Here is a 14,532-nt window from a genome sequence, read left to right as displayed (position 1 = left end):
CATCTAACGGATCTAACACCAGACATGGTGTTGACTCAGTTTCCAATGTCCAAGGCAACTGTTGTTATCATAAACACAGTTGTTTATGAATAAATATTTGAAAATAAGGAAATGATTCTGCAGTGTTCATATGATTCTACGGTCTTCATCTGATCCTTATAAATGATCAAAGTTTTTCTCTATCTAAATCTTTTCACCAATTCAGCCATATCTTTTATACGGAGGTTCAGGTCACAAATTGGATCCATTATTAACGCTTTTGCGTGTTCATCTTCTTCTTCGTTATCTGTTTTCGTCCATTTACTAATGTGGTCACCTTTATGAATAAATATTTGAAAATAAGGAAATGATTCTACAGTGTTCATATGATTCTGCGGTCTTCATATGATCCTTAAAAATGATCAAAGTTTTTCTCTATATAAATCTTTTCACCAATTCAGCCATATCTTTTATATAGAGGTTCAGGTCACAAATTTGCTCCATTATTAACGCTTTTGCGTGTTCATCTTCTTTTTCGTTATCTGTTTTCGTACATTTACTAATGTTGTCACCTTCAAAAGGTTCTCTCCTGCATGTGGAGAGAAATTTAATTCCCTCTTTTTTATAGAACTCTTCGCAATATCTTCTTATTGCCTTTCTTCCTTTCTCTGGTGTATCAAAAAAACATACAACTTTATTCAATCCACTTTGTTTTCAGAACCTTTGAAGCTATCTCCTCATTAAATATTAAATGATTTTTAGCTTTTGAAACTGAGCATCTTAGCCTTATGGACAAAGGGCGAAGAACAGGACGAAGATTGTTTAAACGAGGGGGACTGAAACTCTGTTGGTGTTGCAGATGAGTTGGAAGTACCGGAGATAAAAAGAAACTCAGAAGAAAAGTCATAGTTTGAATGTAGAATGCAATAGCTCAATGCTCTTCTTATATTAATCATAGATGTCCTCAAAAACACACCACATCCACCTTTTACCATATTTAGAAATTGATTGAAAGAAGTAAGTGATACAAACTAAAACTTGATAATGAAACTGTTGTCCACCCTCAGGCTGCTCTCCGCCACCACAGCCATCTTTTCCACTTAGGTTGCAAATAAAAGTCAGTTTTCAAAAGTAAAGCCCAGGTCTGACCTTAAATCCCTCCGCCTTCACCCCTATTTGTTTTAGGCAATCGATAATATACCTTATTTACGCTTAAACCGTCATTATCTATTTTGATAATATCCTCATTTGTTCATAAATAGATTTTGCAATCAACGATAAATCAAGATCATCAATAGCTATTTTTATTCCTCCATGATATTTTAGTTAAGAATTTATTTCTGGGTACACTATTATATCAAAAAGATTTCAATTCTATAAGGTAAATTTTTATTTTTATTATATAGTTTATTTTATGTATCATATACTAATAATTTATGGTTGATAATTGGTTTATTATAATCATAGCGTAAATCATAAACAAAAAAAAAAGCTATCAATTCTTCTTGTATTACCTACAATTACATCAGTTTAGTGATTACACTAAAAATCGATTTAGTTTCTATATAGACGATTTTTTTCTTATATCGTTTTTTTTTTTAATTTTACACTCTTATTATATTTTGATATAAAAAATATATTAATTTTTTATTATGATATAGGCCCCATTTATCCTAAGATCCTGGCTCCGCCCCTGGTAGGACACTTGAATTTGTTTAGCAAAAGTGGGATTTTGGTCAACCTCAATGACAAACTGATTTATATAACATACATGTTAAACCATTTATGTTTTGTTTTCTATTTATTAAGTTTCAAAGTTGTTTTGGTCAAAAATTGATCAAGTGTAATTCGACCAAGTTGTATGATAGGCTGTGGTGTTAGTATAATGTAAGTATCGAATGGTAATCAAAGTGAGACAAATGAGTTACAAGGAAAACTCTTGATCCTTTGTAGGATCTCCGACATAAAACATTGGGGGTGATAATAATCACATGCCTTGATGTGTTTTATTGAGTTTAATCTGTGCTTACAGAGATTGAGAAAATAATGAGTACAAGAGTAAGGGTTGATCATGTCTGATTGTCTGTTGTGTGCTACATACATGTGTTATTTATAAGTTAGTATACGTAACAAGAAGTCTGATAATTCTTGGATCCTGCGGAATTAGCATATGAACGTTATTTGACTTGGTATTCCGGGTCTTTTGCTTGGTTGAGATGACTCTCTGTTGAGAATGAGTCTTGTGTTGACTAGTACAGTACATGTGAGAAATATAAAGAAAATATCACCGTTACAAATGTTAGAAATATTAGTGGTAATAATCAGGTCCCGGGATATGTTTAAGGATCCCGAGACTTCAGAAATATTTAAGGATCCTAAATACGATTAAAGGATCCTGCCCCTAACAATTGCCCCCAAATTATACATGTGAAATATCAAGGTTAGTTTTCCCGTATTTAAAGGTATAATTTAAAAATAATAAATGAAAGAGTTAAAAAGATTTGAATTTTAAACCCTAATCGAATAGGGTTTATCTGCCTAAGGTTAATCATCATGCGGTCAAATCGTGCCCTCTCTCTTCTATCATTAGGTTAAATATAGGTTATCGTCTTAACTTTTTTTACGTTCCCCAACACTTCTTACGAACGTCTCTGGCTACATTCACAAGTATTTTTTTTTCTTTTGTTCTCTTCTTTTCTCCGATCATGGGCAATGTAACTCGTTCTCGCGTCAGTATTATTGCTCCTCCAGAGAATAATTTTGTTGATCAAGGGATTCTGGCTTATGATGAGGCCTGCTCCTTTAATGACGAGGACATGCACTCCCTTAAGGCCAACAGAGCTTTTCCCTCCGAAGTGATCTTCAGGTCCTTTGATCATTTTATTCAGCTTGATTTTGTTTCTCCTTCTTGGGTATGCTTCCCCGAATATCCCTTATCTTTAGGTCTCAAATACCCTTTTTCGGGTATTGTTTCTGATTTCTTTCAAGCCACCAAGCCTTCGTATATCCAAGCAATGCCCATCATTTTGAGGATTTTGTAATGGATTGAGCAAGTGAATCACTCCCACAACTCGGACATTGGTCTTACCGAGTTGGCTTATGTTTACGACCTCTCTACTTTTGGGAGTTCTAGTTTTCTGTTTAAGGTCAAAACCAACAAATCCCCCCTCATCCTGAAAACCAAGCACAACGATGGGTACCTTTTCAAACTAGGTTTTCTCCTAACTAGTTGAAGGTGCAATTGATGCGTCAACCCTTCGTCAAGCTTTGTAAGACGTATATATTGGTCTCTGTGTAGGTGTACTCTTGATTTTGCTTGGTTGAGGAATTGTTGTTTATAGTGGGTTTGAGTTAGTAGTTGTCTTTGGTTGAGGAGAATATTTTATTTATTTATGCATGGATGAGGACTTCATTACATACATCAAAACATCAAGATAAGGAGTACATGAAAGTAAGATGGATGTCTAATTGTGTGAGACATCTTTCATTATTTGTTTGTACTTCCCAATTCTTTTGTGGATTGATGCAAGCATAAAGGATATGTTGTCTTCCATAGAAAGATCATCAACCTTTGCGTCTTCAAGAATGGTTTTTATGGTTTTGTAGTTGATGTCATGTTGTTCTATTGGGATGGTGTTGTCAAAGTTATTTTGCATAGTGAAGCCTTCTTGAAGTTTGGCTTGAACTGTGTTGGAAATCAGGCCCTCTAATCACCAGCAAACAATCGACACACTCTGATTGATTTATGTGAGAATAGAAGATGAAGAGAACTGTGTAATTTGGACTCAAAAGGGTGTTCTATTCATTCATGTAACTCATCGATTACAAGGCTATTTAAACAATATAAATTCAACTACTTATCCTAAAATTACTACACCTACTGCCTACTAAGTCTCTAGAGCCATCGTAGCCATATACTTGGTCATACTCCTAACAAAAGACTGGATTGCCCTTGAATAAAATATGTGGCTTTGACCTAGTTTGGATTAACACCAACAATCTTCCCCTTAATCCAAATTGTTCCAGCCAAACTTCTTTCTCTCTCGGTCTCTTTCTCAAGTAAACCGTCTGTCTTGTTTACGGTCTCTTTCTCAGGTAAACCGTCTGTCTTGTTTGCCTCTTCGGTCTTCGGTAGTCTTCGGTCTTTGGTCTAGGTGTCACCCGGTCTTGAAGCTTCTCATTCGGTCTTTGCTTCTTTCTTTCTTCCTCGATCAAAAGTGATCGCTCTTGCTTCTTTCTTATTCTTTTTTTCTTGCAAACATATGACAAGTTTATGCTAAACATGATCAGCCTTGCTCCTTTCATTCTTTCTTTGATCATCAAAGGTGATCACACTTGCTGCTTCGACCAGCTTGCTTGTTTTCTTCCTCAACAGCCATTTTCTGCTATCTCTGGGATCGAACAACCACAACCGAACTTTCATCTGTCAACACCATTGTGAGCCATTAACACCACAGCAGAAACCGGAGCACACCACAGCCGAGAACCACCCTCGTTTGATCCTCCTTTCTGTGTTTCTTTCTTTCTGCAGAAAGCAACAGCCAACAGGTTGCATGTCACAATCTTCTTTCTTTCTTCTTTCTTTCTTTCTTTCTTTCGTTCTTTCTTTCTTTCTATCTATCTTCTTTCTTTCTTTCGGTCTTTCTTTCTTTCTATCTTCTTTCTTTCTGTCTTTCTTTCTTTCTTTCTTATTTCTTCTTTCTGGCGGTCTTGTCTACAGCAGCAATATATTGGTTCAGCCCCTGCAACCATCATCTTCTTTCATTCTCAGCCCTGCAGCCCTTTTTCATTCTCAGCCTTGCAGCCAAGGGTTGCTCATACTCTCTCGACACCGACTCTCGAGCTTGATTCTTTTAAACGAGCCCTAAGCTCTAATACCAAATGTTGGAAATCAGGCCCTCTAATCACCAACAAACAATCGACACACTCTGATTGATTTATGTGAGAATAGAAGATGAAGAGAATTGTGTAATTTGGACTCAAAAGGGTGCTCTATTCACTCATGTAAATCATCGATTACAAGGCTATTTAAACAAGATAAATTCAACTGCTTATCCTAAAATTACTGCACTTACTGCCCACTGAGGACGTGTTCGGCACAGAGCATTTGAGAGCGCTTGAGAGCTTCTAGCTTCTAGCGTTTGACAAAACGCTCTGTTTTAAACAGAAAGCTCCGTTCGGCACTACAAGCTTCTAGCGTTTAGTTTAAACAACACGCTTAAAATCCAAATGCTATTTCATGTAGCGTTTAACAAAACGCTACAAGCTACAAGCTACCCGCCACCCGCTACAAGCCACCCGCTACCAGCTAATTTTGCCGAACACGCCTTAAGTCTCTAGAGCCATCGTGGCCATATACTTAGTCATACTCCTAACAAAAGACTGAATTGCCCCTAAATAAAATATGTGGCTTTGACCTAGTTTGGATTAACACCAACAAACTGCTTCCATGATATCTCTTATTTCCCGGAGGTAATCAATGAGTGCCCGAAGTATGTTTTCAACTTCTTCTCTTTTCATTTTTTTTCGTTTTCTTGGTTAGGGTTGGTATTGTATTGTGTGCACCTACAAGGAGGATCTTGTGTCTTATATAGTGTTTTAAGTTGCATTGTTCGAGTCTGTGTAAAGCTTAACTGAGGTTTGGTAAATGTTAGTAACATAATGACATGGACACATATGTTTGGATGTATGGAAGATGTTGTCTTAATAAGTCTATTTAGGTGATGTGGTGGCATGTTTTGGTAATTCTAGTAATAGCTTCTACTCTAGGTTGTGATGGTATATGTATGGTCTCAATAAAGCTATGGACATGGATTGGTTGCAGATAAGAGGTAAGCGAATCTTGTTAAAAGCGCAACATGTATTTTTTATTATTTCATTATATTTTTATTAGAATTGTTTTCATTATTTTTTTTAATGTAATTAAATGTATTTAGTTAAGGGGGAGGTACTTTTATAAGAAGTTTTGTAATATTATTAACCTGGCTTGTTGAATGGATATTAGTTGACGGAAATAGTATGGGTGTTGTTATGTTTTTTTGTAAGGCATGTTCGTTTTAGTGTTTTAAAGTTCTATTGTAATTGTGTTTGTGTCTTTTAGTTAACGCAAGTAGTAAGGGTATATAGGTCATGCAAAATATCGAAAGAGAATACTACGTTAACGTTTTTACATTCATACAATATTGGAGAAGACATTGGAATAGCAAAAGCATAAGACATTATAACATCCCTTTTACAACGGAAGACTTACAGCGTACCATTATAACATAGTGCATAGTCTTAAGCAAAAGAAAGTAGGCATGAGTGACGTCTGATCTAGTCATCGGGAAGGTCCCTAACCATGCACCTTAGTGCAGAAACTCCATCGTTCACCTCCTTGCGTAGACCAGAGATGTCGGTTTCGACCCTTGAGTAGCACTGCCTCACCAGGCTAAATGCATATGTGGCTCTGGTATAACGTCGTGGTTAACCATCTGACCTTCAAATCGTGCGCGTAAGGCTCCCATAGTGGCACTGGCTTGTTGTATATCCTGAATTAGTGCGTGTAGTAATTCCTCTAGCTGTTCGGTCATCATTTTTTTTCTGTTTTTTTTTGGGTAGTGAACGATGTTTTTTAACAATGTTTTTTCTAAATTGGTATGATAATTATGTAATGTTTTGAATAATGTGGGTCTTTTTTATTTTTTTGTGTTTATCGTCTTAGTTGATTGTAATTTTGTTTTATCAATTTGGTAAATGAGTTAGTTTTTATTCTAGCAAGAGCGATTTATGTGTCAAAATATGTAATCATATTGTTTTAGATAAGTGTTGGATAATTGAATGTAAAGTAGTTGGTGTGAATAAATTACACTTAATTTGGTCATAGATGATGTGATGGGTTTTTTTTTGTTACATGATTCAATGGAAAGTTTGTTTGGTTAAGTTATTAATGGTTTTGTTTTATGAGGGTTTACTTAACGTCCTGCCACCTATTCGTAATTTAATTAATTTTTTATTGATATCTAATAGTTACGATCGAGTGTTTTGGGCTTGGTGTAACTATTATTAACAAAGAGTTATTTTAATGTTTTTTTTTTTGAACCGGCAAATATATTATAAAAAGCACCAACCTTAGCAAGGCGCTAGAGGAAGGAGAAAAAAACAAAAGACAAAGTTCAAATTACAAACAGTTTAACGGGGAGCTAATCCAATCACCCCAATTAAAACAACACCTGCCATATCTATGTTTAACCCACAGAAATGTCATAGACTTAATCGAATCGATAACCTTAATCGGATCAGCAATAACGCCATTGAAAATTCTATCATTCCTGGCACGCCAAATCGCCCACAAAACACCATAGAGGATCGAGAACAGAGCCTTCTTCTTGCGATTGGAACCCATCTTCAATCTGACAGCCTCATCAATAATTCCTCTAACCGAGTTGGCGATTATCTTCCCAATGCCGCACCACATCGCCAGACTCCTCCACACATGATCCGCAAACGGGCAGTCCACTAGGAGATGGTCGGAAGTTTCTAACCTCGAGATACATGCACTGCACCATTGGGAGTCTACCTTAACATTCCTGCGGCTAAGAGCCAACAAAGTTGGGATTCGACCCAATCTAGCTCGCCAAGCGAAACATAGAACTTTCATTGGCACCCACTTAAACCATGGAAATTCACGGTCACAGATTAGGTGGGGGGGATCTATCTATTCTCGTTCTCATCATAGCTACACAGTAATTCTCCTTGCAAAAATCTGATTCCCAAGTATCGTCGGTTGGTGATCTTCTAATAACATCATGAACTAGAATGTTTACTTTTCTAAGTTAATTTTTGCATCTAACAATATTATTCCAAACTCCAGGGATATTTTTTGAAGCAGCAATATTATCATTCAGACTCCCCATGTAGTGAATACCGTTTATAACGCAAGACCATAATGAATTAGGAGAATTTTTGAGCTTCCACCACAATTTAGATAATAAAGAAATGTTAAGAGCTTTTATGGATCCAATACCGAGACCGCCAACTTCACGTGGTGCTATTAATCTCTCCCATGCCACCCAATTGATCTTTTGGGACTCACCTTCTCCCCCCCAAATAAAGTTCCTCCGAATCCTTTCCAAGATTTCAAGTATACCTGTTGGGGCAGCGAAGATCGATAAATAATAGTTGGGAAGATTACCCAAGACGGCTTTAGCAAGCGTTATTCTACCACCAAAGCTTAAATTTTTTGCTTTCCATAACGATAATTTTGATTTGAACTTATCCACAATTGGCTTCCAATTTTTAATTAAGTTCATATTAGCCCCAACCGGAACCCCAAGATACTTAAAGGGGAGGGAGGCCGTCTCACACCCCAGCGGGGCAGCCCCTCTCTCAACTTCTCGATCGATCACACCAATGCCAGCAACTTTTGATTTGTTAAAATTCACTTGAAGCCCTGATGAAACATAAAAACATCTAAGAATACGGCCAAGGTTATCGATATTATGCTTTGACCATTCACCCAAGAAAATCGCATCATCCGCATAGAATAGATGCGACAACGGAGGCCCGACGTTTGGAATAGAAATACCCTTGAAAATGCCCTTTTGCACAACTTCTTTCATAGCAATATTTAAACCCTCAATTGCAATGATGAAGAGAAATGGCGAGAGCGGGTCTCCTTGACGAACACCTTTTTGAAATGGGAATTCACATGACGGACTACCATTTACAATCACCGACGCCTTTGCTGATGCCAAACACCCTCTTATCCACATTCTCCATTTACCTCCAAAATTCATTTGCGACATCATAGAATCCAAGTAACCTCAATTTAATGAGTCAAAGGCCTTATTAAAGTCTGCTTTGAAGATAAGTATTTTTGTTCTTTTTCGCCTTCCCCCAAGAGCAAGCTTCATTGACTATGAGCGGACCCTCCAGGATGTATCTATTAGCCACAACCGCCGTTTGGACCTCATCAATGCATTCACTGATCACTGATTTTAATCTGGAGGCAAGTAACTTGGAAATGATCTTATAAATAGACCCAATGAGGCTAATGGGTCTATAATCATTAAGAACAAGAGGGTCCTTTGTTTTGGCAACTAGTGTGATGAAAGAGGAATTGCAGCCCCTTGATAAAGAATCGAATGCATCAAAATATCTAACACAACCAACAATATCATCCTTTAGTATCGACCAAAAGCGTTTGAAGAATTTAAATGTGAAGCCATCAGGCCCCGGGGCTTTCTCGCTACCACAACTCCAAATAGCATTTTTAATCTCTTCACAAGAAAAAGTCTCCTCCAAAAATCCTCGGCTAGCATCAAAAATCATTTTGAATTTACTGCTGTGAAATTTTGGTCTATCTGCCCATCTTTCGCTGAATTTGTCAGCAAAAAATCGTACCGACTCTGCTTTCATGGCCACCGGATCACTCGCCCATTCACCATTAATTAGAATGCCATGTATGTGATTCCTCCTCGTTCGGTTGGATACATAGCCATGGAAAAAACGAGAATTTTCATCCCCGTCTATCGTCCATTTAATCCGAGCTTTTTGCTTCAAATCAATGATTGCAAGCCTTTCAAGCTCCTCTATTCTTCCTGAAATTCTGGTTCTTTCAACCAAATCGACATCATTAAAACAGCCACATTCAAGCCTTTTATCAATATCGGTACGGGCCTCCTTGAGTTTTATAAGTTCTGCCGATTCCTTAGAAAACTCCAAAGATCGCCATTCACGAATCGCCTTTTTGATTGCTTTCAACTTATTCAATAGCCTCGAGTCGGGGGGACCAAAACCGATGAATTCACGACAGGCCTTGCTAACCACTTCATCGAACCCTTGACTGGTCAGCCAGGAAGCCAGGAATTGAATAGCTTGAATGGAAGGGGACCAAAGTTTGCTCTGGATTGAGAAAGTAGAATGGGACAATGATCTGATTTATCTCTTGGTAGAGCCGTGACTGATACATGAGGGAACAACTTGGAGAACTCCGAACAAACAAGAAAACGATCTAGTTTGCTAAGTTTCGCTCCAGACTGTTGAAAATAAGTAAATCGAAAACCCCCCATTTTTGGTTTATGAAATCCCGCTAATTCGATGAAGTTGTTGAAATAATTAGCACTAGATTGACAAAACATGGAATTAATACGCTCCTCCTGTCTTCTCACCACATTAAAATCACCAAAGACAATCCAGCATGCTTAGCGAGAATTTTTGATGAGAAGCAACTCCTCCCATAAATTGCGCTTCTCAGAAGGGGATTGGGGTCCATAGACATTCACAAACGCCACCGGGCAGGAGTAGGATGAACAGATACCAATAACAATAAAAAAGGAACGAGATTTAATGACCTCAGAAGAAGTGAAGTAATTCCTGTCCCAAATAGATACCAGCCCACCTGATCTACTAGATGCATGTTTTGTTAGTGTTTGGTGCATATTGTTTGATGTTGGACCGAGAATATTGGAGTGTATCAGACGAATAAAAGCATATTCAGTTGGGTCGGGGTCTTAATGTCTTGTTAAAACAATGGCTCTCCCTTTCTATGAATTATGAATTATCAAGGTGTCAAACACGTCATCGAGTCATAGGGTCCATGCTAGTAGGCTAAAGACATGAAGTTGTTTAGACCAACATGGTGGATTGAGTGATGATGATATTGATTGACATACACTGCGGTCAAAAAAATAATTTTTAATTATTTTACCGGTTCTTCACCAAGTTCTTCACCAAATACTGAGGCGGCGGTTCATTTCTCCACTGTAGTGTGAGATGCAAATGATTTTTGAAGAACATGTATAACAATGAAATAAGAATAAAAGACTCCAAATCAAATCAATCCAAATCCCAGAGTTGTGTACGGATGTCTAAGGGGTGTTTGGATAAATAGTTTTTAGCTTATTAGCTTATTGCTTATTTGCTTATGCGGTGGAATAAGCACTTTTTTAAAATATGTTTGGATTAGCTTATTGTTGTGGGAATAAGAAATAAGCAATAAGCATTTTAAGTGTTAGGCAAACAAAACAGCGTATATGAGTAAAATGACCAATAAGCAATAAGCATTCCCCCTCTTGCTTATTAAAATCAACTTATTTGGCTTATTCCTACCGCAATAAGCTGATTTTTAAAGACACCTATCAAAACACTTAAATTTGCTTATTGCGATGGGATTAAGCAATAAGCAACCTGTTTTTTCCCTATCCAAACACCCCCTAATGTCACGAATATAAAATTCATGATCCAACTCCATTTCTAAGTACAAAAGACAATGAAAAAACTTTTTGGGACCAAATTTACAAAATTGAACTAAGGCACCAAATCTATAATTTACTCTTACTATTAAGAACATAATGGTAAATAAATTTTATAAACTTACCAGCATCACCTTCGATACGACATTGCAATACAAGCTGATACTCACAAATGTGGGCCTCATGTTTAGAGAAAAAGTAGGTAAGTGAAGAGAAAAGGCTTGTAGGTTGAAAAAAAAAACAAAAAAGAAGGATGCTTTGAAGTGACTAAAAACATTACCAGAAACCTTAAATGATAACCGGTGTTGCAAAAATCGGCATTGGCGGCCGATTAATCGCTTGACGGCCTTAAACCGATTACGATTATGGTTCTTGGCGAAAAATGGTCAAAATCGGTCAAAGTCGGGCTTGGCAGTTCTTGGCGGTCATAGGCGGGAATTTTAAAAAAAATTTAATTTTCAAATATTACACCAAAATTTTAAACTTTCAAATTTTTAAGCTTTCAAATTTTAAAATATTAAACTAAAATTTTCAAATTTTTAAATTTTTAAATTTTCAAATACTTAGCTTTTTAGGGAATATTAATTTTTTAAATAATTTTATTAATAATTAAGGGTCCCCGATTAATCATCTCCGATTAATCCCCACCTAGTCCGATTAATCGCTTATCGTCAGTCGACCGCCGAACGATTTTTACCAATTGAAAACTATGCTTCCCCAACAAATTTTTCTTCCGCCTGATCGAACTAATAATGCCCTGTGATAACAAACAGTTTAAAATAATTATTAAAAAAAAAAAGATTTTCAAGTTCCAGTTCCAGTTCCATCTGGTAATTCTTCCATATATAGAAACAGAATACAAAATCAATAAATACATTAAAGTAGAGGGAGGGTAAAAATGGAATAAAAAGATGCTTACGAAGCAGAACAACTTCTTCAGCATTGCGAGCTACATCTTCTATATTACTGAAAAGAGGTAAAAGAAAAGAACTATATAAACTGTCATGTGAGTGTAAAATATAAACCTTCCTCAACAACAAAGTCAAAACTCTCATTCCAAATTGGATTCAAATGATTGTCCTTAACAAGGTTTTTAGGCCCACTCATTACGGGCGGGCGGGTGTTTAAACAATATTTTTTTGTGATGTAGCATTTGGGGTTATGTTACATGCTTAAAAGCTAACATTGTAGGAAGTTTGATGTCAACCGAAAAAAAAGTATTACTTGTAAAAAATGCAAGTACATCGTTATTATTGTAAAAGAATATGTAGATACATTGCTATTACTATAAAAAATGTAATTACATTGCTATTACCTTACCAGGCTGTAAAAAAAATATACGTACATTGTTATTATTTGTAAAATGATATTGCCATCAAGCTAAATAAAAGTAAACAAATACCCAAAATGCCAAAAAAGAAATAAAATTAAACTTAGAGTTTATTAACTTGGATAACAACTTATCTAATTAAATGTTGTTGGCATTTTGGGTATTCAATCATAAAAGTAACCAGATACCCCAAATGCCATGAACATTAGAGTTGTATTAATTTAATTGTATACTAACTTACAATAATCATCCTATGCCAATGCCAATGACAATGGAAGATAATATGCATCGTCTTTCTTGTAGTCTTCCCTTAACTGTATAACCTGGAACACCATACTAAAATATAAAATCCAACATATTTTTTTTCAGCTTATCAGCAATCTAGAAGATACAGAGTCTTACATTTAGACTATAAGAAACAAATATGTTCAAACATTAATTAGATCGTCTTGATAAGTACCTTGAAGCTAGTGTTTCCAATCTTATCATCCAGATTAGTGAACCTAGCCACTGTACCGAAGATATCAAAACCAAAAAGGCATATGAAACGAAAATTATAAACAAAAAAAGAATCCAAAAGGAATCACAATGAAAATCATCAAAACCCGAAGTTCTTATGTCTCACCATATATCTATTTTGAAATTTTCTTCAGTTTAACTTCCATTCTCCAATTTATTTGCCCTTATATATGAAATATGAACAAAAAACTCAAAATTAGTCAACAAACCATCAAATAGAGGCGATGAAGTTCAAAAAACCTAAGAAATATACACACCCAAAAAATAGGTAAGCTTGAAAAGTAAACAGCGAGAACATCAAAAAAAATTGTTACCTCTTAGGAAAGCTTTCAGAGAAAACAACGACCAAAATAAACGGAACAAACCCTTGGCTTCCAAAAAATCAGTAGCAAGTCCAATCGAAAATACATTTTCCTGATTTTTTTCATCTTTATCCAGATCCGAATATGTTTTTTAAAACTCGGGAGATAAAGATAAATGATGAATTGTCGAAGAAGAACCAACAGCGTTTGGTGGATTCGATCTCCAGAGTAGGTGGCTGATCGAGGAGATGCTGACGATGACAGTAGAAGGTGGAGATGGTTGTGGATAAGGTTTGAAGAGGAGGGAAAGGAAGAAAGTAGAGGTGTGATGTTTGGCAAAAGTAAGAAGCAAAACCTTCTCAATCCAACACCACCAACACTATTGTTTGAAGTGATCTTAAGCACAGCACATTGACATTTTATCAAATGTTAAGTTTATAACAGACAAAATTGCAAAAATGGTCATGTGATAGGTATTTTTTTGGGTTTTAGTTCAAACTATGATTTTTTTAGATTTGTGGTTCTTTTGAGCTAGTTTCGTTGCGTTTTTTGTCCCTCGAAAAACTAAAAAGACTAAAATGCCCTTCTGATATATTTTTTATGATTTTTGCTATTTAATTTAAAGTTTTGTTAAAAATTATGGGGCCCACATTCTCTCTCTCTCTCTCTCTCTCTCTCTCTCTCTCTCTCTCTCTCTCTCTCTCTCTCTCTCTCATTTCCGACACCCAACACCTTGCATTCAATAAATTCATAGATTCCATTCACTTGAAGTCTTGGATATGAGCTCAAATTTTATGTTTGGTTCTGTCCCAAATGACATTTCAAGATTACAAAAGCTTCAAACTTTAACATTAGATGGAAACTTCTTCAATGAATCCATCCCTGATTGGTTCGATTCCTTATCACATCTTACCATTTTGAGCTTAAAGAATAACAAATTAACGGGTCATTTTCCTTCGTCAATTACCAAGATCACAACAATTCTGAACTTCCATTGTTTCCTAAAGGAGTGATTACAGTTCTTTTAAGCAATAACTCGTTTTCGGGTAACATTCCTGAACAATTTGGAAAACTTAACCAGCTTCATCATCTCGACCTGTCATCCAACTCACTGAAAAGGTGAGTGACATTCCAGATTTGTAAAAAAGGGGTGGTGAGGAGCTGATGG

At 36.2% G+C, this 14,532-nt stretch overlaps 1 protein-coding gene and 1 long non-coding RNA gene across 2 annotated transcripts; both read right to left on the bottom strand.

Annotated features, from left to right (window-relative positions):
* Positions 1–7,138: 7,138 nt before the first annotated feature.
* Positions 7,139–7,618, bottom strand: LOC145104113 (uncharacterized). Its single transcript, XM_079041395.1, has one exon. The coding sequence runs from the start codon at positions 7,616–7,618 to the stop codon at positions 7,139–7,141; it is 480 nt and encodes a 159-aa protein (XP_078897521.1).
* A 3,982-nt stretch (positions 7,619–11,600) lies between these two features.
* Positions 11,601–13,633, bottom strand: LOC145169346 (uncharacterized). The gene is made up of 6 exons (XR_013742442.1): positions 13,377–13,633; positions 13,169–13,225; positions 13,004–13,053; positions 12,785–12,866; positions 12,133–12,179; positions 11,601–11,970 (listed from the first exon to the last, which is right to left on the bottom strand). It is a non-coding gene; the product is annotated as an uncharacterized LOC145169346 (long non-coding RNA).
* Between the last annotated feature and the right edge of the window lie 899 nt (positions 13,634–14,532).

This window comes from Lactuca virosa, chromosome 4, assembly GCF_052849685.1.
Source record: "Lactuca virosa cultivar CGN04683 chromosome 4, Lactuca_virosa_CGN04683_v6, whole genome shotgun sequence".
NCBI classification, from domain to species: domain Eukaryota; kingdom Viridiplantae; phylum Streptophyta; class Magnoliopsida; order Asterales; family Asteraceae; genus Lactuca; species Lactuca virosa.
This window is presented reverse-complemented; position numbering and strand designations above follow the sequence as displayed.

Coding starts and splice junctions, on each gene's coding strand:
- LOC145104113 (XM_079041395.1), bottom strand. CDS start 7,618: ATGAAAGTTCTATGTTTCGCTTGGCGAGCTAGATTGGGTCGAATCCCA.